The sequence below is a fragment of the Sebastes fasciatus genome, chromosome 12 (assembly GCF_043250625.1).
Source record: "Sebastes fasciatus isolate fSebFas1 chromosome 12, fSebFas1.pri, whole genome shotgun sequence".
Taxonomy (NCBI): domain Eukaryota; kingdom Metazoa; phylum Chordata; class Actinopteri; order Perciformes; family Sebastidae; genus Sebastes; species Sebastes fasciatus.
The window spans coordinates 17,425,708-17,448,367 of record NC_133806.1 but is presented as its reverse complement, the minus strand read 5'-3'; the positions used below and the strand labels follow the sequence as shown (position 1 = coordinate 17,448,367).

At 41.6% G+C, this 22,660-nt stretch overlaps 1 protein-coding gene across 3 annotated transcripts; it reads right to left on the bottom strand.

Moving 5' to 3' along the window:
- Positions 1-793: 793 nt before the first annotated feature.
- epb41l4b (erythrocyte membrane protein band 4.1 like 4B) lies at positions 794-21,327 on the bottom strand. 3 transcript variants are annotated; one of them, XM_074653721.1, is made up of 23 exons: positions 20,457-21,327; positions 16,207-16,311; positions 16,092-16,134; positions 15,476-15,554; positions 15,170-15,214; positions 13,375-13,427; positions 13,018-13,138; positions 12,221-12,308; positions 12,046-12,134; positions 11,585-11,654; positions 11,311-11,480; positions 10,039-10,148; positions 9,426-9,459; positions 9,080-9,113; positions 8,859-8,962; positions 6,575-6,714; positions 4,436-4,557; positions 4,234-4,347; positions 4,094-4,146; positions 3,845-3,997; positions 3,607-3,727; positions 3,314-3,447; positions 794-1,808 (listed from the first exon to the last, which is right to left on the bottom strand). In XM_074653721.1, the coding sequence occupies exons 1-23, from the start codon at positions 20,736-20,738 to the stop codon at positions 1,745-1,747; spliced, it is 2,328 nt and encodes a 775-aa protein (XP_074509822.1). In that variant the 5' UTR covers positions 20,739-21,327; the 3' UTR covers positions 794-1,744. The 3 variants fall into 3 exon arrangements, with proteins under 3 accessions (XP_074509822.1, XP_074509821.1, XP_074509823.1); XM_074653720.1 differs by having other exon boundaries at positions 4,094-4,149; positions 20,457-21,326; XM_074653722.1 differs by lacking the exon at positions 3,314-3,447 and having other exon boundaries at positions 4,094-4,149; positions 20,457-21,326.
- Between the last annotated feature and the right edge of the window lie 1,333 nt (positions 21,328-22,660).

Sequence of the window (22,660 nt, the reverse complement as noted above, 5' to 3'; positions counted from 1 at the left end):
TAGCCAACAGTCGCCCTCACTTTATTCAGCATTACAACAGTTAAATGTATCATATAGGCCTATAATATACTAGTACAAGGTATATTAAGCACAACCTAACCTGTTGTACTAATGGGTGATGTGAAAATAATATTGTTGGAGCACCTCAGCAGCCACAAAGCTGCCGCCTGGATGCACCATTTGTTGTGTTTGCCATAATTTTGGCAAGTGCTAATTTCACTCCTAATGGGCAATTAGGGCTGTGTGATAAAATATATTGTTCAATTAACTTTTAAAGCTTGTATTCAGGGTTGAGTTGAAAAATTAGGGAGGATGGTGTTGCAGGTCCAAAGCAAAAACAGTGGGCCTAGTAATAGTCAAACATAAGGTTCAGCCAAAATCATTTCCATACAGTCCCTTATTACATAAAGCAGGATGTGATTGGTTATGTTTTGAAAGACTTCTTTGATGGCTCGCCTACATAATTATCTGTCAAGGTCCACATTAATTCTGTCAGCTACAGACATTTGCGGCATACCAGAGCCTCTCCGCTGCACCTTGCCTTGAAGATGAATTATCTAACATTAAGTGGTTCACTGAAGAAAAGAGGTGCAATTACAGGCTGACTCACTGCGCTTGTATACCTGATGCTGTAGGTGTGTAGAGGCAGATAAAGCAGAAATATCCTTTATGACTACATTCCCTCACAGGTTGGGTGAGGCCTACGGTACATACGCACTTACCGCACATGGGTGAGGCTGATCCACATTCCCAAGTCAGTGCAGAGACCAAAGATGCTGCTACAAGGTTGTCAAACGGATGATGTGGCCTTTATTAAGATCCAACCGTGGGCAGGAACAACACAATCAATGCATACAGCACAGCAGCAGATCATCAGCTGCCTCAGATGTGGTTGTGACAAAACAAGGGCTGAAATGAAGTTGTTGAGCAGCAGGGTTATGCTTAAATAATAGCTTCTTCTGAGATCTGTTTTTTCATTTTGACCTGTGATGAAAACTGCATGTAAAAAGTAGTGATCCGTGATCTGCTCCTCATGACACAGGATCAATGTGCTCAGCTGTGACTGCAGATTTGTCTCCTTCTAGTGGGTAGATTGAAACTGCAACTCTGTTCGGGAAGTTTCTTAAAACTCAAATGCTGCAAATGTTTTGGCATCTCAAAAAATGGATATCTGACACAAGGAACAAAGCCTGTAATTTGTTATCAGTATATTAACTACAATGTCTATTTACATTTTGAAAAAACGATTGAAAAAAGTGAATTAACTTTCACTTCAAGCCTGTTTTTTTAGAGATCAATGCTTCAACAGTCGCTGTCTGGAATACAGTTTAGGCATCAACATGGACACGGTGTTAAAAAAGTTAAACATAACCCCCAAAGCAAATCAGATAAATATTTCATCATGTAACATATTTATCATGCAGGCAGCACCAGTCACATCTGTAGCTCGTCTGTAATGTGTGAGTCAGTCAGTGAGTTCATTTTGTTCTAGCTCACTTACAGTTTTTACAGTTTCAGTTTGATGAGTAAAAAGAACCGTCCTTCTAAAATAACAGTTTTAAGCAAATATAACAATTGCCTTTATGCAAATATATATTTATAACTGCTGAGTGTATTATGCAAATATACAAATGTTGATTGCAGCCGATGACTTTGGGCCCTCTGTTCCCACTTTGCTCACATAACGCCTGGGGTGCTGCGCCTGATGGCGATGGTGATGTCACAGGGGTCAAGGGTCAAGGTCTCAGAGCTCCGTCATCAGGAGGGCTCTCAGTATCTTCTCTCTGTCCAGCCTCATTTCCTCTCTGCTACAAACACAGAAAGATACAAACCTCATGTCGTAAGAAGTTTAATATTTAAGTCTAGACAATTGTGCCTGTTTTCATTTCATTTTCCTTTATGTAACCAAGTAAAAGTCTCATTGAAATATGGCCAAAAGGGCAACATAAAAAATATTTTTACAACAAAAAAGATGATAAAAACATTAACAGGGTAAGACAACTCTGCATTACAAAGGCAGATTACAGAAATAGTGAAGTTAGGTAACGGATAAAGAAGTTGTAAAACCTTACTTGTAGGCCTTTTTAGGCTGGTTATTAGTCATTGTCACAGACTGAACATAAACACACCTGGATTCTGCACTTTATGTTTTGTTAAATAAATAGGCTACATTTAAATATGTGATTTAAAGGTAGTGTAACAACATCTAATCACATGAATTAATTTAGAGTCAGAGTCTGCAGAGATGGCTGCTACTGCTACTCTGCAAAGATAGGCTAATTAGCTTTTAGTAGGACTAACCTATCTGGTGTTAGTTTGTTCCCATTATGATTACATTTGTCTTATATATGTGGTATCACAAATTAATTTACTCAGATGATGGAGCATCAAAATTTATTTGTCAGTAACTGGAAACAAGAAAAAGAGTTTAGGCTATCTCAGTAAGTTAGCCACAACTAGCCAGAGAGCTAGATTAAGCCTTAAGTACACAGTTTGGCGTTTATCTTTTACAAATACAACCTTTTTTCCCTAAATTACACATTTTTATATGTTAAAACAGATGTCAGAAAGTTTGATTTTGTTTACTTTTGACCAGATATGTAGTGACTTTGCATTAGCTTCGTAGGGCAGAACTGTCACATGGTAGGCTATAAAATACACAATATCCAGCTAAGATATGTAAACAGGCACGAATCTTCAAAACTATCTAAAATAATGTCAAAACAATACATTTACTGTCGAAGCAAACACATTGACCAAGAGTGCTATTGCCCAGTGTTTACTGTACCAAAATACTTTTTTAAAGAATATCTTTTGGCATTTTGCCTTTATTGGACAGAGACAGAGACAGGAAACAATGGGAGAGAAAATTAATTTGCCAATTATTTTGATAATTGATTAATTGTTTTAGTCTTTTTTTTAAAGCAAAAATGTCAAATAGTTGTGTGTCCCAGCTTCTGTGTGAAGATGCTTTGTCTTTGTCACGCATGATAGTAAACTGAATATATTTAGGTTTTGGACTCTTGGTGAGACAAAACAAGACATTTGAAGATATCAGGCTTTTTTTTACTATTCTCATTTTATAGACAAAATTGTTAATCAAGAAAATAATTAGCATATATTCCCAGCAAACCTGCCCGTGTGGGGCCCGTGTGGGGCCACTGCGGGCAGAAAATGAGGCCTTAAACACTAATAATTGTTAGTCGCGGCCCTAATCATATGCATCTTAACCACTAGACCACCAGGATGCCCCCCAAATGCTTCCTTCAGATCACTGGAGGAAGGTTTTACATGGAGAACTGAGGCGTGTTACCTGTCGTTATGGGCAGCAAGGTAAGGGGCCAGGCGAGGATTGGAGCTACGGTAGTAAGAAGGGGAGAGATGGGGAGAGGGCGAAGGAGAGGGACAGCACGGACTACTCAGCTCCAGAGCTGGCATATTATCCACCTGGAATACACATCAATGTACAATCACACACATACACAGACATTCCTCTGTTTACTTACAGGTAATGCTGAGAGGCTGAATTAATCCCCCCATAAGTATAGGGCATTCAACAAACATGCATTCTTAGTGAGTGTGCGCATGTGTGAGAGTGCGTTTTACCTGTGGGTATATGGACGGCTGTATCTGTTTGTCCAATGAGCTGGTAGATCCTGATTTTGCTGCACTCTGGGAGGAGATGGCTGCAAGTGCTTCTGGGAGATTATCTTCATCTTCATGGTTACTATATGAGCGATAAATTGAGAGTTTTACTTTACATGACCTGCAGGCTGCAATGTTCCTCTTGTGAAAAGCTCAAGTGCTGGTTGGCAGACAGTAATCGAAGGTGAAGTGTACTCACAAGCTGAACTGTCTGACCAGTCGTTTCCTGCGGTTGGTGCTTAAATTGGCATTGGGTTGCAGCCTCTCCGGCGTTGGGTTGCGGTCTTGCCAATGTTGCGTCTTGTCTGCGGTCAGACTGGATGCAGCTGAGTCTTGGGACGAGCTCTGATACCTGAGGACCCAGAGTCATCATCACATGGATTTTAGTCTTGCATACACATTATGCAGAAACATGTGTAAGCATGTAAAATGGGATGAAGGCACCGGCCTGTCATTGAGGGTCTCATTTGAGTTCTTCCCTCTAGGCGTTGTTGGAGCTTCCTTCTTCATCGTGGAGGAGAAGAGGATACTGTTAGTCACATTTCACAGTACACAAGGCTGTGATGGTTAGTCTGCCCTGGTACTCACCCTGAAGGCCGCCTCCATCTGGGCCTTGAGGATGTTACACTTGAGATGATCAGGCAGCATCGCCGGGGACACAGGAGGGTGCAGAGACTTTTCAGACAGCTGCTTCTCCTCTCCCTGGCAGGGTAATGGGAAGGAAGGTAAAGAAATGTGGGATCTTGTTGTGAGCAGAATGGGACAACAGTGTGTGGGGAAAGTGTCTGACCTTGTTGTCCATGTTGACGTGCAGCGAAGGCCAGGGGGGAGAATCATCGTCTGACTCCAGAGCCTTGAGCAGAGACTGAGAGATGTCCATCTCATCTGCAGGGCTGGGAGGAGCTCGACGTTCTAATGCACACAAAGGTAATGAGAAAATGCACTATGGGTTACATTACGTGCTATTCTAAGGAAACCTTTGGTTCTTTAGCATGAACAGGCTCATTTGGTTACGCAGGGAATAACTGATGAAGTTAGTGTCTAAATAGTTTATTGTATTAATGATTCACGGTGGCACAATTTTATAGATGCTGCATAAACAGAACAAACAACACATTCTCATCCCAACTCGTTGCATACTGACGCTTTGTCAGGACCCCTTGGCGTCACTGTCTAATGCACTGGGTAGCTCAGCGCTCCACACGGTCGCAGTAAACATGTGATTAACAGTGAATTCAAACTAAAACACTTGCCTAGGTTTAGGCAACAAAACCAATTTAGTTAGGTTTAGAAAAAAATAAATCGTGGTTTGGTTTAAAAATACTACGTTTGTAAAGTGAAAGTGAAACTTAACGTTGTGAACACAAAGACAAACAACACATTGTTGGTCTCACATGGGACACAAATAGCAGTCTCCTGGATTAGTTTGACCCATCCACCACCGCTCCCACCTATGCTTTTTAGCTCTACGTCACCACACTCCCCAACCACTTTCTCTGAGCGTTTAATATCGACACCGATGGGTTTACATTGTGGTTACTTGAAAGCCCAGTGTGTATCAAACAGACGCCACATGGTGCCTCGAGCGAGGGGCGTGACAAAGCATCGGTATTTGGCGCCCTGGGAATGAGAACGGGCCGGAACAAATCAATATTGTAAAGAAAGAAAGTGTGTTTAAAAGGGTCAGTTCACCCAAATCACAAAAAACTTCTTTTCCCACTGAACCCTACTGGTATCCAGATCTGTCACCTCAGCACAACGGAGCTGAATGACATTATGTTTTTGGTGCTGAATGCATCAAATAAAATAACCTTTGAAAAACTGAACAGCAACATGTCTATTCAGAAACTTTTTTTAAGTCTTAAAACTAACATTATTTCTGGAACAAAATATTAAATTACATTAAAGTAATAACATAACTCTATTGTTTAAAAAATAATATGAACTTAAGTAATAATCTTCAAGATTTTACTTCAAATAAATCTCTGTTAAGTCATTATCTATCGCCGAATGAGGTAAGGCCCACTGATGAAAGCTTTGCCTTTGCAGGGTGTCTGAGGCGACATTCCCCAGGAAAAATCACAAGCGGAGATCTCTGGGAAGGGAGATCTAAAAACACACCTGCAAGTACCACTTATCGCCATAGGTGCAGCAAAAGAGAACAAAACGGAGATCATCGAGATTGTATCTTTAATTTCCACTGTATTGTGTTGATGGCACGTCTCAGCACTGTTCAGAACTATCTGCATGGCTGGATACCACTGGGGTTAAACTACATCTTAAAACGATAGTCAGGTGCCGAGGGGATGAACAATAAAATACTTTTTCTTGCTGTAATCATTCCTTTGGTTCATACTGGCCATGAACATTAAAGCCTCTGGACACCCACACAGATGTTTTCAGTTAATCCAGTTGATTAGACCTCTGCTCAGGACTGTGTGGGCGTGTATAGACTAATTGATTGACATCTTCCTGAGTCTCCTGTTAACTTTGTTGCAATTGTTAGGGCGGGACAATATACACCTTTATCATTCTTATCGATGGAAGAGGATTCGTGACCTCTGTCCACCTTCAACCTGAGCAAAGGTCTAATCAGCCAGAATAACTGAAACACCTGTGAAGGTGTTCTGAGGCTTTAAGAGATCCCTTCATAATGCAGTTTTAGTCTAAGAGATGGGGGTCCTCTGTGGAAAAATATATTCTAACGTTTATCTGAAGCTAACTGGAGGTTTCATTGATCTGGTATCTTCCAAAGTTACAGCCTTTTCAGTAGAAAATCTATCCTCATAGTGGGAAATCGTGGTTTGTGTGTGATTCAGATGAGCTAACACCGGATGCTGACCAACATACAGCGACGAACATGAAAAGAGCATCAGCGTATAGACATATCACAGATTGGACAGCTCTCCCTCAGGCGGCGAGTACTCACTGTTCTTGGTATGTGTGTGACAGAGCGTGTCCTGGCTGTGTGTGTGGCGGCGGTGATGGTGGTGGATCTTGCCAGAATACGAAATCTCATTCTCTTCAACACTGAACTGATGGTCTGAAGCAGGATCGCTCAGAGGGAAACTGAGGACGACATGTGCAATCAAAACAACCTGAATCATTATTATTTGACTTCATGACTTCAAAGTTTCCAATAATATTCATCAACAAACACCGCTATAGTAAAAAGACAGTATGTGACTGTTACAAGTGGATTTAAGTTAAAGAACAATGAACAGATCTTTGCTTTTTGTTTTTTTGCATTTTTGCAATTACAAACATTTTGTTTATTTGAAAAGCAATATGGCAACATTCCTAAAGGCATCATGTGATTCGAGTAAAGTCAACACACTATAAGAGCAAAACATTGGCCACATTTTGTGTAAACAGTTCAGCAAATCCATAACCTGTTATAACAATAACAATGTAAAGCATATTCAAAAACCTCTCTTTGACAGCACAACACCACAAACGCAGGATTCTAGTTCTTGGTCTATTTCACACTGAACTATAACTATAACTATACATTTTAAAGCGGCTTAATCCCTAAACCAGCATACAATTTGTGCTTAACTCGACCCCTTCCACCTGTTGAGAATCACCTCATTCAGCACTCGCATCACTTTATCTCATTCAACTTGAAGTGATTTCAGCTGTCATAAGATTTCTAAGGCATGAAGACACGTTTAATCTTCAAGGCAGATTTGTGATCTTGCAGTAAACATATCGAAGGATTAAAACACCAACCATGACGACATGAAAATGTCCACAAACGAAGCAAGGCACAAAGCTGTTAAACCTGGTTCTGTCTTAATTTGATTTGTGCTCTAGTGGTGTACTTTAGTCTATATCAAGTCTTTTGCTTTATATCTGTATGAGTAGTGGAGATGTTCGAGGAACCATGTTGATGAGACATTCTGAGCCATATTAATGTAAAAAATCAGCACCTCCCGAAAAAAGTTAGTTTCAATGGATTTTGTCACTTTTATCGTTAGTATTTGGCTCCGACAGGATAATCATGCTGTAACAGTATTTTTTCTGTCTTTGGGATCTGTGAACAGGAAGTGTAATGTTACCATTGAGTCAGTGAGTTAGCTGTGGGCTACAACTTTACATTTTTGGCAAACTGGCACCATCAAAAGTCTGCCGAATTAGCTGTTAGCAGTTCCTGTTTGCCATTTACCCATAGATATACAGACAACTATCACTGCATTACTTTGACACTGAGGAAAACTTAAAAACGTGATAATTGTCAGGCAAGTTCTGGAGTTATAAAGTATCTTTTTTTCTGATTTCTAGGTGGATTTATGGACGTTTCGCTGAGATACTGATATCATTGGAAAGTGTAAGTCACACTGTTTCAAAAGATATATCACATGTGATATATCGTATCACGTCTGTGTGTTCAGATATGACTACATATGACTCCAAGAAGGATTTTTGACGCATATTGCAGCAATCTTTTACAAAGGGGTGGTCAGTTTTAAGGTGCCTTAATTGCCTTCATCAGCTGTGTGTAAAAGCCACTGCTGTTGATGCAACTGTTGATTGTGTTGATAAGCGAGACAAACTAAAATATCTTCCTGTTATGTTCAGAACACGGGTATTCATCGGTCCCTTTCACCTCACGTCTCTCCCTCTGCACCTTTTTGGGATAGTTCATGAAGGTGAAACACATGAGGGGATGTGACAAATGGATGATGACAAAGATGATGAGGATGATGGAGACAATTCTGTCCAGTTGAGTCCATCAACAGAGTTTCTCTCTCAGTGGGACACCAGTCTGTGTAATTCTCAGTGTTAAGAGTCTGAAACGGATTCCCAGTTCAAACAGAGGTCAAAGTGCCGTCATGACCTTATCCCTGTAAACCACACTGATGGATCCTGGGAAGGCGCCGCTGGTTCGCTCAGGGACAGGAGGATGACTGGACACGGGCCTCGCGGACTCGACAGAAGGCCTAAGCGTGACGGGGAGATGGAGGATCACACACACACGAGCATGGAGGTAGACAAGACAAACACAGACAGGTGAGGTTTATGAGTGACATGAAGTGTGATGAAAACGTGAGTGACTTCGTCTAAAAATAGAAAATAGAGAATTGCCCTCCTGTCAATTTCTGATCCCGAGACTAACTCACATCATCTTCCTGAAGCAATTTAACAACAACAACGTCATCGAGTATCTCTTAACCCTGCTCTCTGTTGTCCTCTGTGGTCGGCTGTCTTACCTGTGCGATGGCGTGTGTCCGGAGGGCTGCAGGTAAACCGGAGGCGTGAGCGTCGAGTGGGGCGGGTGCCACGGCTCGTGGCCAATAGGAATGTTGTGCTGGTACTGGAGGGGAGGAGAGGATTGAAGAGACGATGAAATTAAATGTTGTCACAAGAGCGAAGCCAAATCAGTGGCTGCTGCATGTGCGTGTGTGAAAGTAGGTTATCTGAGGTCACTCACTGGATGTAGGCTGGGATCAGGGCTGGCGTGAGAGCTGGAAAATATGGACAATAATCACTGATAGCAGATTATCAAACCAACTGGAAACATTATATGTGTTTTTTGAGTTTTTTGAACAAGCAAAGTATCCTCAAAAGGTGTGGAAAACCCTATAAAATGACACTTTCTTTTACAAAAGAGCTATTTCGGTGTTAGTGTTGAGATTATCCAGGCCGTTATGTGGATTAAGGTCAAGGTTAGAGGATAAGGAATGAACGCAATAAATGGAATATCCTCACAAGTGCAGCAATATGAATGTGCATGTGTGTATTGCGTATATTTGTGGGTGTTTTTTTGTGTATTTTACCTGATATGTGAGGGCTTGGCCGGGGAAATGGAAGCTGACAGAGAGAGAGCCATGAAGAAAAGTAGAGCAGCAGGAAATATGACTGTTTGTTACTTTATCTTCATTTATCTGAATGCAAGTCTGTTTTTCAGTCCAGACTCTTTGCACACATGCTGTTACTCTGTTGCCAACACTTGAATCTTAATTCATTTTTCAGGGCTGAATGACTGCTCAAAATCCAATAAATAAAAGGTGTGTGGAAGTAAATACAGTGTGCAGTCTGCAGCTGATCATTCATGCATGATAAATTAGAGGCTTGTGAATCTGCTGTAGCTCACAGAAGGTGGGAAGTATCGAAGAGTGCTGCAGGTGTTTTTGACAAAGTAGAAAGGTGACACTTTAGTGTAACAACCTGGCTTATGAATGAGAAACCTGTTGAATTAGTACTTATTTTTGACATTTTTAGAGAACCCCCTGATATATTTACAGGCTATAGCTTTTCCTTTTCCCTCAAATAATATAACCTTTCTGAACTACAATGAATTAAAACAGAATGCGACCTTTATGATGGGCACATAAAGGACTAAACAGGTGCTGTTAGCCATCAACATTTGCATGTGTTGATAAGACTCACCTTTGCCCAGTGACTGTGTGCGGGAGGGGTACCTCTTGCTCGGCCGTCTCTCGAATGTGCTGGCTCTCCTCAGTCTGCCTCCGTGAGTGGCCTGATACTCTGTCTTACCACTGACACAAACACACAGAAGTATAAAAGTTGTTACTACACAGCGACACTACACACTGCAGTCAGACATTTGTTTAGAATTCATTTCTGAGTAGGGCTGAGTATACCAAGGTGGTATGGAAGTAGACGTTTATCATACCGTGTACATTTGCTTATCTACGGTATTAAACAAAACTGACATAAGTGTGTGTGTGTGAGATAAAAATATACAGATAGGAGCAGTCTGGCTGCGATGTTGTGCACCTATAGTATATGTTAATTGTTAATAATCATACGACATTATTTTAAAAGTTCACAGCTGATGTTATTCTTTATTTAGTAGTAAATTTAACATGCTGTAGTGATGCTAACATGTAAACTAACATGCTCCAGTCATACAATATATTATAGTTAGATGCTATTTTTTTTGATCAGGTTTATAATTATGTTTATTATAATTATGTTCCAATTCTTTTAAGGGACATTGTAGCTGATAATAATAATAATAATAATAATAATAATAAAATAATTGTGTAATACCGTATACTGTGAAACTGTGATATTTTCTGAGATGGTTATCGTATTGTGAAAATCACATACAAATCTTACAACCCTACTTCTGAGAACTAAATCTAAAACAATTCATTCTCACTTTAAGGATAAAAAAAATATGAAGTTATATTTTATTTTTATCTGATTTAGACAGTTTTTGTGCCACTATCAGGAAAACTGCTCCTAAAATTGTTCATAGTTTTTAAATCATTCTTCTAAGTTTGAGAGGTTTAATTAGAAAGCAGGTGAAGTAAAACAAAAAGGTGTTCCTGTTTTTACTTCCTCCACCTGTAACTTGAGTTTCTAATCCAGTGACTCCAATGTAAAACAGACTTCACAATGCTTTGTTTCGCCGCTCCAACAAATGTCAGGAAGTACCTTTTCAAGTGTGAAAATTTGCTTTGACCATCTCTGATAATAGTCAGAAGAAAACAAACAATATGAAGGGAATATCTCAGTCGCCATAGGAACAGGTCCATGTAACCATAGATACACTGTAACCATAGATACGAAGGCTCTGTTTTATGTGACACACTATTCCCCATATGCTGGTACTAGTGCTGGCCTCAACTACCTGAGTGAGCCAACTTGTATTATAATAATAATAGTCGTTAATACACTTAACTGATCTACCTGAATCTGAAGCGAGACCCGAGTCGTGTGAAGTCGCTCTGGCTGGCCTTGCCTGTGGCTGGTTGGCGTAGCCGGAAGAAAGCGTGGCTCTCCACGGCGCACTTCCACAGGTGTTTACAGCTCTTGGAGCTGGCCAGCTGGAAAACAAACGTGTGCTCTTGCTCGCGACCCTGCACAGTCAGAAAACAAACAAATACACTGTCAGCCGCCTGTGCTTGTATGTATACAGTGTGTGTGTGTGTGTGTGTGTGTGTGTTTGTGACAGGATACAAACCTGATCGTCGTCCTCCGTCACGACCAATGTGAGTCGACTCTTTTTAAAGTCCAGCCGAGTGATTTTGGGCCTGGATCACACACACAGACACACACATGGACAACAACATCAAGGACTCTTCATTAGTACCTCCGGTTTGAGTGTTGTTTAAGGAGGTTGAGACGATTAGAGCAATAGTTCCAAAACATTTTGAAACCATTGCACCTTAAACAGGTATATTAACAACAATATTAAGTGAATTTATACACAGTAGGCCTTTTCTAAATCACTCAAGAAAAAAAGTCTATGGTTATGTTGCTGTGCAGATAAATATCTCAATATAGCATGAGAAAAATATGTGTTTTTTGGAACATTAAAGCATGTAAACATGTTCTAGTAGAAACCCAAAATACAAGTATGAACATGAAAACGACACCCCACTTTGGGAACCACTGGTTTGGAGATGCGTTCGATGTACTTACCAAAAGAAGAGGCCGATTTTGTTGAGGCCTTCAAAGACTAAAATGCCAGTAGGAGTGAGACCTAGTGCATATTCTCCTCCATCTCTGCCCTGAAGACACAACACACACACACCTTTAGTTGTCAAACACACCTGTCATGTAGTGACACTTGCGACAGTAAAACACACTCACACACCTTGACAAAGTGCATATCTACTCCGTAAAGCTCCAGCCACTTGCACTTGTTGAGAAAAGAAATCTCTGCTTCTGACGGGCTCTCCCCCCTGAGGATTTCAAATAAGACACCATATTTAGTTTTCACAATAAAAATATCACTTTGTCCGTCACCTCAGTTTCTGACAGTCGCTCTGAAAAAGACAACTATCAATAACGCCACTTGCTGCATGACCTCTGCTGGTAATTGATGTTAGCTCAGAGTGTGTAGCCCTCTGTCTGCGTCCCTGACTCAGTCTTCTTGGTGTCATGTGTAAGAATGACTGCGAAACTTAATGTGGGTTCGTCCTTGTGTGGCTCAGTTGGCTCGGCGAAGCGCAGCATATGTGTATGTAATCTAATCCGAGACGGGAGCAATCAGAGCGCGGCTGGGTTAAACACTGCCCAGAATCAATCAAGACCCTCCAGGGATTAATCCCTTAATCCTTCATACAAACCAGTGAGAGCGAAGCCGAGGCGGAGGAGGAGAGGACGGAGTGAAATTTAGACGCGCTCATCAGTAGAAACGCTGGCGCTGAAAGGCAGCAGCAGAATGACTTCCTTTCCTGCTCAGCGCTCAGCTTTTTGCCCGTTGTTTCGTCCAATGAGGAGATAAAACCTGCTCAGGTCACTGGACGCCCTCCAATGAGTCGCTGTGACACAGCACAACGCTTTGTGGCAACTAGTGCACATGCATGTGTGGAAATGCCCTGGATTTTAGTGGTTGACAAAGTCCCATTTTCTACAACAAGTCAGACGGCGAATAACCTTCAAACTCACCTGAGGTCCAACCACCTGCCGAAGATGTCGGCCTCCATGGGCTCGCTCTGTTTGGGAGTGAAACGAAACTCAGACACCAGCTCAGGAGAGTGCTCCAATGGGTCGCAGTCTCCCATCTCACCTGGATACGGATGCACACAAACACACACATCAAGATATACAGATGTAGGAGAGCAGCAGTAGGACTCTTCCCTTCACTATGTTTTATCATTTCCTATTATTCCGTAATTCACAATAAATAAATAATCAAATATACAAGTGGACTAAATGTTACAAGTGGATTTTCATATCAAAGTTAAATGGATGGAGATCAATGGCCTCCCAATACATCGAAAATCAATCGAAAAGTCTACTTACTTTGTAAACAATATGCCGCCAGCTCTACTGACATATCGTACGGACATTTCAATCTGACCAGAGGAAAAGAGAGACACTGGTGTTAGTGTGAGTGCATTCGTAGTGTACATGTTATCATGTGTTGCAGAGACATAAAAGAGCCCGAATGCCCTACACTGTGTGTGTGTGTGTGTGTGTGTGTGTGTGTGTGCGTGTGTGTGTGTGTGTGTGCGTGTCAAGGAGAAGAGGAGCAACCCTTTTCCTAAAATAAGCAGCCCTCTGCTGTTCCTGATCTTGAGCTTTATAATAGAGCTGGACTCTGGGGATCCGTGGCCCAGATAGAGTCAGGAGGAGGGAGAGGGGTAACACGCTGTCTCAGTGTGTGTGTGTGTGTGTGTGTGTGTTTGTGCACGCAGGTTTGTGTTTGTGTGGAAGAAAGCAGGCTCCACTCTACAGAAGTCCCCCGAACTCTAATGTAGGTGACCCGTGTGTGCGCTCCCACAGGTGTGAGTGTGTTTATAGCAGGTTTAACGCTACTTTTGAGAACCAGAAGTCTTCACAAATGAAGAGAAATTACCTGAGAATGACGCATGAGGACTTGTTTTATAATACTTTATATTTTGTTTTCTTCTGTTCCAGTTATTCTGAGGTCAGATTTAGAGGCATTTTTACTCATTTTGAGCACAAGAGTTTTCAGTAATCTAATTTAGTTATTTCCTTTAACGTCACCAATAATGAGGTCAACACATTCTTAACTTTTAACCCCTTAACATTACAGTTGTCTTCTTCTGTTTGCCCTCAAGTTATTGTCTCACAGCATCACATATATATTCTGTTTCAACTTGTTCCAGCTCTTTAATAAAGCCACAATAATATGCCCTTTTCACAGCAGTCATCTTGACATGTCAATGCAGGATAAACACAGGTGTAATTAATATCATTAATTATGGTCCTGTTCCATTAAGGTGGACCCGGGTCCTGGTATATTGTGCATGCTGGCTCATTGGAATGGTTGTGACTAATTAAAATGGGACCGTAATGAATTTATCAGTTACACCTGTGTTTACTCTGCTATGACATGTTGAAATGGCTGCTGTGAAAAGGGCCTATACTGTAGAGTGAAATATCCAAAGACAAGATTCAATGTTTTGTGTGGCTGCAGCTCTCCATCTAATACAAATATCATAGAAGTCTTGTGCTTCATTTTGAACAAATTTCCTTAAAATGGTATCGATATAAGTCAGTTCATATCTCAATAATGATATATATCATGATACAGCATGTTTTCTGGTAATTCAATAAATAAATAGTCTATATGAAATAACCACATGGTAAAGCCTACTGTTGTATACTCCTGTGTGAATTAAATACTTGACAAAAGTAAAAGAGTATTTTCTCATTGTAAGAACTTGAATGCAAAAAGAACAGTTTTAGTGAAATTATAGAGAAAAAATAAATAAATATAGGCTAAGCCTTTATCGCGATAGAAATTATACAGAAAAATATATAAACGATAAACATTTTTATATCGTTTTGACGATATATATCATCATATTGCCCAGCTCTAGGGCCTACTTATACAGTACCCGGCTAACCCATCCTCTCCTGTTTGTCTCTCGACTCACTGAGAGCAAATAAAGGTGTTTCTGAAAAAGGCAAACTATTCCTTTAAATGTGCAAAAGATATGTAATATAAACATATGCATGTAATACATAAAATGGTAGTATATGTGTTTATATATACGTGTGTATCTGTCTCTGGCTGAAATATAGTGTAATTTGTGTGCAATGTCAGCGACAAATTAAAGGAACTTACTTGGCAGACAGAATATCTTGTCGAAGCTGCAACACGAACAGATACCTGTTGGTGTAAAAAGACAAACAACACACAAGAGTGAGAGGCTGAACATAAATCAATTGATGTATCACAGGCTTTACCTCAACTCTGACACATCATTTGTTTTAACAAGTCTCCCTCCGTTTGGCCTTGATTTGAATCTGCCCACAGCAGCAAAGTAATTAGCCTTACGTCCCCTTTGGACCTCCGCACCGGGCTCCTGAGAAAACCATGTGTGTTCATGCGTGTTCATGTGTGTGTGTATGTGGGAGAGAGTTTTTTTACCTTGTAAATTCCTCACGCAGGTTATTTGGCTCAGAAGAGTAAAATTTCACCCTGAAGAACAGTCTGTATGGAGGCCCGTCTAGAAGACAGAAAGAGAGAGAGCAAAGTGTAAAAAAGACAGTATGTGTAGGTGTGTGTGTGTGTGTGTGTGTGTGAGAGAGAGGTGGACAGAGATGAAGTAGTAATTTATTGAAAATTAATTCAATCAAATCAAATCTTCTTATGATTTATTTTATCCGTTTCATCTCATCCGTCACCGTCTGACAGGCCATAAATCTCCATTCACCCGCATTTCTCTGTAACCTACTTTATTACCTCTTTCCTGTTTGACTTCAACATCCATCAGACTTTGTTTTAAAGGCTCCTGAACTACAGAAGGGGGCGACGAACAAGTAGGACAACATCAGTCTCTCCTGTACCATTCATCCCCCTGTTACACTGCTGGAGAGCAAACAAGGGTACGGCTCCTAACGCACATGCTAATCACCATGTCAACATTGGATAATGTGCCACCTGCTCCCCATTCACCTGCTTCCACATGCACATACAACACGCTGCACATTTTCCTGCACACACACACACATATAGGCCTAATTGGACAACCAGTTGAACTTACCTCGGATCTGTTTCTTTATAAGCTTGGACATATCCAGCCAGTGCTAGAAGAGAGAACAGAATAATAAATCTCAGCTTGTGGTCGACTGTGAGAGAAGTAAGAGGTTGTTACTCACTGAGACTTGTTCTGTGTCCATGAACTGCAATCCAAAGTAGTCCGTCTCCACCAGATCTATGTGATACATGATCTGGTCAAAAAGGTCCTGGCCTTTGGACTTGCTCTACAAAAGGAAGAACAAAAAGGTGAAATATTTTCAGCTGAGCTTCATGTGTTGTTTGTTCTTATCTCCTCTGCTGTGGTAACCTGATCTTCTGCAGATAAACTGAGTCTAGAAACTCGAGTTTCACCACTCAGGTGACTGCTGGATTTCACCGTAATTTAGGCACGAATAGTATCCTAATCTGTAAAGGACAGACACTTTTGGAAGCCAGCTTGTTGCCTCAGCACACAGCATTTTATATCTATTTGTTTAACCTTGATTCAGTCCTCACCATTGTGTAACTAGTGCTCCTTTTAATGTAGCTTCTATTGATGTATTGTGCTTTTATGTAAATGTGCTTTAATGTGTCCTGTCTGGATGTGATATGATTTTAATGTACCCTTTTTAATCCTGCTTTTTTTTGTTTTTTATCCTTTTTAACTTTGGTTGCAACTACTAAGTGCTTTACATTACATCGGAAAAGAGATTTTAAATCTAAATGGGACGATCCCGGATGAATAAAGCTTAATAAAAATACATTTAACAAAAGATTACTCTGTTTGTTATTGTTTAGCCCAAAAAATATCCAAAACATGGTAAAGAAAAAAAAAAAAAGAACTATGCCTGAGGTCTTCAAGTTGCTCATGTTGTTTGGCCATCAGTCCAAAACTCAAAAGTATTTAATTTAAAGGGATATAAAACAGAGAAAAGTAGCTAATCCTCACATTTGAGAAGCAGGAACCAGTGAGTTTTTGACATTTTTGCTTGAAGCAGTTAATAAGTAAACAAAATAGTTTGAGCTTTAATTTGAGCTGCATGTCTGCTAGATGAGCCAGCATGCAACCTCAGCACACAGCATTATATATCTATTTATTTAACCTGGATTTAGTCCTCACCATCGAGTACCTGGTGCTCCCTTTAATGTAGCTTCTATTGGTGTATTGTGTTTTTATGTAAATGTGTTTTAATGTGTCCTGTCTGGATGTGATATGTTGTGTTTTAATGTACCCTTTTTAATAGTAGTTTTTGCACATACAAAGCAAAGACAAATGTATGCCTTTTGTACACAAAAAGTAGACTAAGTATTTTCTATTCTACTCTATAAAAGCAGCAAAATGACTTAAAGTGTGCGTGTGTGTGTGTGTGTGTGTGGGTCAAAAAGAGAAGCCCCTGAGGGAAAGGTGGTTATTCAGGCGCTTGTCAATAACACACACAAGTCATTGTACTTAAGCACAACTGGCACCATTTTGTCCCAAACTTCATCTGAACAATTGGTGAGCAGAGTGGCGCCTCTTCGCCCAGCATGAACATCTAACCCCGGTCTGACCCACATAACACACAGTGGGTGTGTGGAAAGATGACAGCCTTGTACTTTGGATCCTGATAACCAGTCTAAACTTCCTGGTGAGCGTATAAATGTGTGAGGAAATCAGTGGTATTAAAGGATTGGGGACGAGGGGGGGAGGAAAAAAAAAAGAATCACGCTCTTGCTCACTCTGCAGTCTGTAGTTTTAGAGAGGCTGATTGAAATCATAGCCTCTATCAACAATGTCAACCACACTGGAGGGAATATTTTACTGTTCCACCTTGTGTTTTCAAGTGACAGGCTAATAAGCTTTAATAGGCGAGTTTCAAGCTCTGTTCAGCGCAGCTCCTGACATGAACCAACTTGTTCCAACACACCTGTGACTAAGCAGCCAGCTTGACAAGCCCTGTGTCATTTTGTTGTTGAGAGCTGTAACGAGCTGTGGCTTTGTGTTATTGCTGTAATCTCCCTGTTGGACTGTAAGAGAAAAACTCTCTCCCCTGATAACCCACTTCCACGCCGTCCGAGCGTTTCAGAGGTGACGCATGCACGCAGCAGCTTCTGTGACACACGCAACCTTCAAAATGAAAACATCTTATGAGAAGCCACTTGCGCACGAAAGCCCACACACCATCATCATCCCACCTACCCCACACACACACACTCGTAGCCCTCGCCTGTGACACAGAGTCCCCACAGTTATAACTCAGATCAGGTAGTCGGGGAATAAAGGGAGATGGAGATGGAGATGGAGATGGAGATGGAGATGGAGAACAAGCGGAAAAAGGAGGAGAAGAAGAAGAGGGAGTGAGTGTGAAAAGAGTATGAGCAAGAGAGCAGGCCACAGAGGGAGTGTAAAAGAAGATTAAGAGGGAAGGTGGGAGTCAAGAGGAGAGCGGAGATTGCTTGAGGAAGATCAGATACAAGCAAATAGACTGAGAGAGAAGAAGAAGAAGGTGAGAGGAAGAAGAGCACACAGGAGGGGGCAGCTTCAGGTCTAGCTCGGTTAGATTTCCCAGCAGTCAGAAATGGGGAAGTAATGTGATGAATTGTCTGATCATCATAACACCATCTGGCACCACTCACTGTACAGGAAGAGACACACTCACACACTAGTACTATATAGGCCAGTCTGTGATACAACAGGCAGAGGGACTTTGGTAACTTATCTGTGCCAATAGACACATTGTAGACACACATTTCAACTCGGGATGCAAATACCGAATGATTTACATTACATCGGAAAAGAGATTTTAAATTTAAGATATGCCCTGATTTTGAAATTCGCACTTCATACTTTTTATTAAAAAGAATAGATTAGATGGATAGATATTTTAGTTGCTTTTCGTGAGTTGATATAAATGTAATTGATTGTATTAAAGGGACTGTTTGTAAGAATCAGAAATTGGTTGTAACAGCGACACCTGTGGCCGTTAAGTCAACGAAAGTCCTCTCGGTGAGACAGTGAGACGACACACATCAGCTTAAACCACAATATCACTCTATATTTCACCTGCTTGGCAGTAATGTTAGCTGACCAGACGAAGGTCTCTCCATGAATCAATGCTGATCCTAGTGTTGGCTTTTCCTGCTTCAGCCTCCCGACCGCGGCCGGAAGGGCGAGCTGAGCGAGCGAGAACGAGCGTGCTGTGTGAGCGAAGGCGAGCAGGCAGGCAGAGGAGCAGAGTACAGCAGAGACTCCGGCTCTGGAGACCAAAGCTACGGTCTCCTCCGCGTCATCCGACGGCGTCCTCCGACGGCGTCCTCCGACCGCGGCCAACACTGTTTTGCAAGACGGGCTTCACTAGATAGAACTTTGTGGTTTTGGTGCTTCCGTGTAGTTTGTGTTGGAGTCTGAGTCTGAACAGCGTAGCCACACGCGAGCGCGCATGGGACACCGACCCGGATTGATTTATACGTGTAAGAAGTTACAAACAGTCCCTTTAAATGGCCGTATATGATATTGTCTCATATTGATCGCAGGAGAGATGCACCGATACCGATACCTTATCGGATATCGGGCCGATACCGACTCAAATAGCTGGATCGGATATCGGTGTCATTGGGGGCCGATCTATTAAATTCAATTTTATGTTTATATACTGGAATTTTGAGTCCTGTTTGAGTTTTGACCAATTTGTTGCTGCATTAAATAGATTTACACTTGAATTGTAATTCCTGTTCATTTTGAAGATTTATTTTGCCAAGTTGTTGGGTGGACGCGTTATTATTTTAATAATAAATAACAATTCACAAAATGTATGTTATCTGCTGCATATATATTCATTTGTTACATTTTGTTTTGCAAAGTTAGGAAAGCGATGTTTACGTCAAGCCTGATGTAGCCTTGCACATAAAAGAATGATGGCAGTCACTTCCACACAGTGAGGCATGCAGCTTATCAGTTAAACACTGGTATCGGATTGGTACTCGGTATCGGCCAATCGGCCAGTATCGTTATCAATATCGGGACTGAAAAAGTGGGATCGGTGCATCCCTAGATCGCAGAATCGAAACAAATCAAAATGGTATCATGGCATACTTTGTAATATCAGTAGTCCAAACATATCTAATATCATATCGTGGTGAAATTTGTGATTTACACCACAAGATTCTACTTTTACTATAATAAAATGTATAATTATTCAGATCAACCTGAGTTGCAATTTCTCCTCTTAATTTGAATAAAAAAAGTTGAATTGACCAGCCTGTCTCTCTCAGTTCTACAGGGGGACCACCAGGAACCCCCACAAGGTCCCCATGGGGGTCCCCGGGCCGCACTTTGACCCACACACACACTGACCTGGACTACCAGCTATATAGTCCTGCACCAGGTACTCTGTTGTACTCATGCACTCACAGGTAAATCCACATTGACGTCGGACCCGTCCAGCAGCAGGACCCTGCAGGTGATGCTGGTCCTCGCGGTACCGGCCGCCGGGATGTGGACCGACGCTCCTCCGCTGACCACGGCGGGAGCGTGAATGACCTGCTGCTGATGAGCCAGGAGCAGGGGGTTCCCGGTGACCCCTCCTGGTCCCGGTCCTCCTCCTCCTTTACCGTCCCGCTCGTCTCTCTCTCTCGTCTGCTGGAAGCGGCTCCGGGAGCGGCGGCTGAACGTCCGGCGCAGGAAGCCCATCATCTTCCCGGTGAACCAGGTGAGGAGGTGTCCGGTAGAACTGCTCGGTGACACCGGAGTCCTCCTCCTCCTCCTGAGGAGTCACTCAGCAGGCTCGGAGGAGACTTCAGGGCTGCCGGTCGGTCCTCAGGCTGCACCGGGAGGACTCCAGCTGCATACTAATGAACTAACACACCGAGAGGCCAACCAGTTGATTTACCGACCCGGTTCTACCGACAGGACTCTGTCACGGAAGCAGCCCTCCTCCTCCTCTCCGGTGCACCTGCCTCCCGCCTCGCCTCGCTGTTGCGCACCGACTCTCTAAAATCCCGGAGAAATCCCGTCCCGACTCTAACCGGGGTCGGTGGAGAAAGTCCTGTCACCGTCACCTCTGTTACCGGACCCCGGTGCTGCTTGTTGTTGTTGCTTATTCCCTTATAACACCGGAGAACCGAAACTAGTCTGTCTACCTCTCCTCAGGTAAAAAGTCAACCAGTGAAACTGGACAAACAGAGTGAACTGCGCCTGCGTAGAAACACCACACCGAGCACAACTAACTTCTGTTCCTCCGACAGACCGACACCGACCCGTCTGTCAGCTGCCGGGGAACCAGCGCCTCCTGTCGGCCACCGGGCGGCCTGGTGGGGGGGATACAGCACATCATTAGTGGTTCCCAAGGTGAGGTCCAAGGTCCCTCAAGGGTCGTTAAAGGGTTTCCAGGAGGTCCCCAAAATAATCATAATGAATGAAGGAATGAATGAATGAATGAATGAAAGAATGAATGAATGAATGAATGATTGAATGAATGAATGAATGAAGGAATGAATGAAGGAAGGAAAGAATGAATGATTGAATGAATGAATGATTGAATGAATGAATTAATGAAGGAATGAATGAATGAATGAATGAATGATTGAATGAATAATTGAATGAATGAATGAAGGAAGGAAGGAATGAATGAATAAATGAATGATTGGATGAATGATTGAAAGAATGAATGAAGGAAGGAATGAATGAATAAATGAATGATTGGATGAATGATTGAAAGAATGAATGATGAATGAATGAAGGAAGGAATGAATGAATAAATGAATGATTGAATGAAGGAGTGAATGAAAGAATGAATGAATGATTGAATGAATGAATGAATGAATGGATGAATGAAGGAATGATTGAATGATTGAATGAATGAATGGATGGATGAATGAATGATTTAATGATTGAATGAATGAATGATTTAATGATTGAATGAATGAATGATTGAATGAATGATTGAATGCATGATTGAATGAATGAATAAATGAATGAATGAATTGTATTCTGGGGGTATCGTTCCTATGCAGAGGGTAGTTTAGTTTATTTATTGACTACACTGAGGGCGCTTTATGTATTAATAATCTGTTTATTTATTGCGTTGAGTTGAATGTGCTTCTTATTTTGTACTGTAATTACCTTGTGTCTTTTCTACCTTTTCTTTTCTTAAAGCTGACTCGGTGTAAACTGATCAGAATTCCAATGTACTTTAGGTGCAAATGGCAAATAAAACTCTTGAATCTTGAATAGTATTTCTATAGCACATTTCATACACAAGTAAACTCAATGTGCTCTAAACATAGAAAGCATTTAAACAGACAGAAAACACATAAGAATACAACACATAAGCAAAATGTGGAGCCGATCCCAGCTGACATATGGGGCGAAGGCGGGGTACACCTTGGACAGGTCACCAGACTATCACAGACAGAGAGACAGACAACCATTCACCCTCACATTCACACCTATGGGCAATTTAGAGTCAACAGTTAACTTTAATTAACCTGCATGTCTTTGGACTGTGGGAGGAAACCGGAGAACCCGGAGAAAACCCACGCTAACACAGGGAGAACATGCAAACTCCACAAACACAAGCCGGGTTTGAACCTGCGACCCTCTTGCTGTGAGGCGAC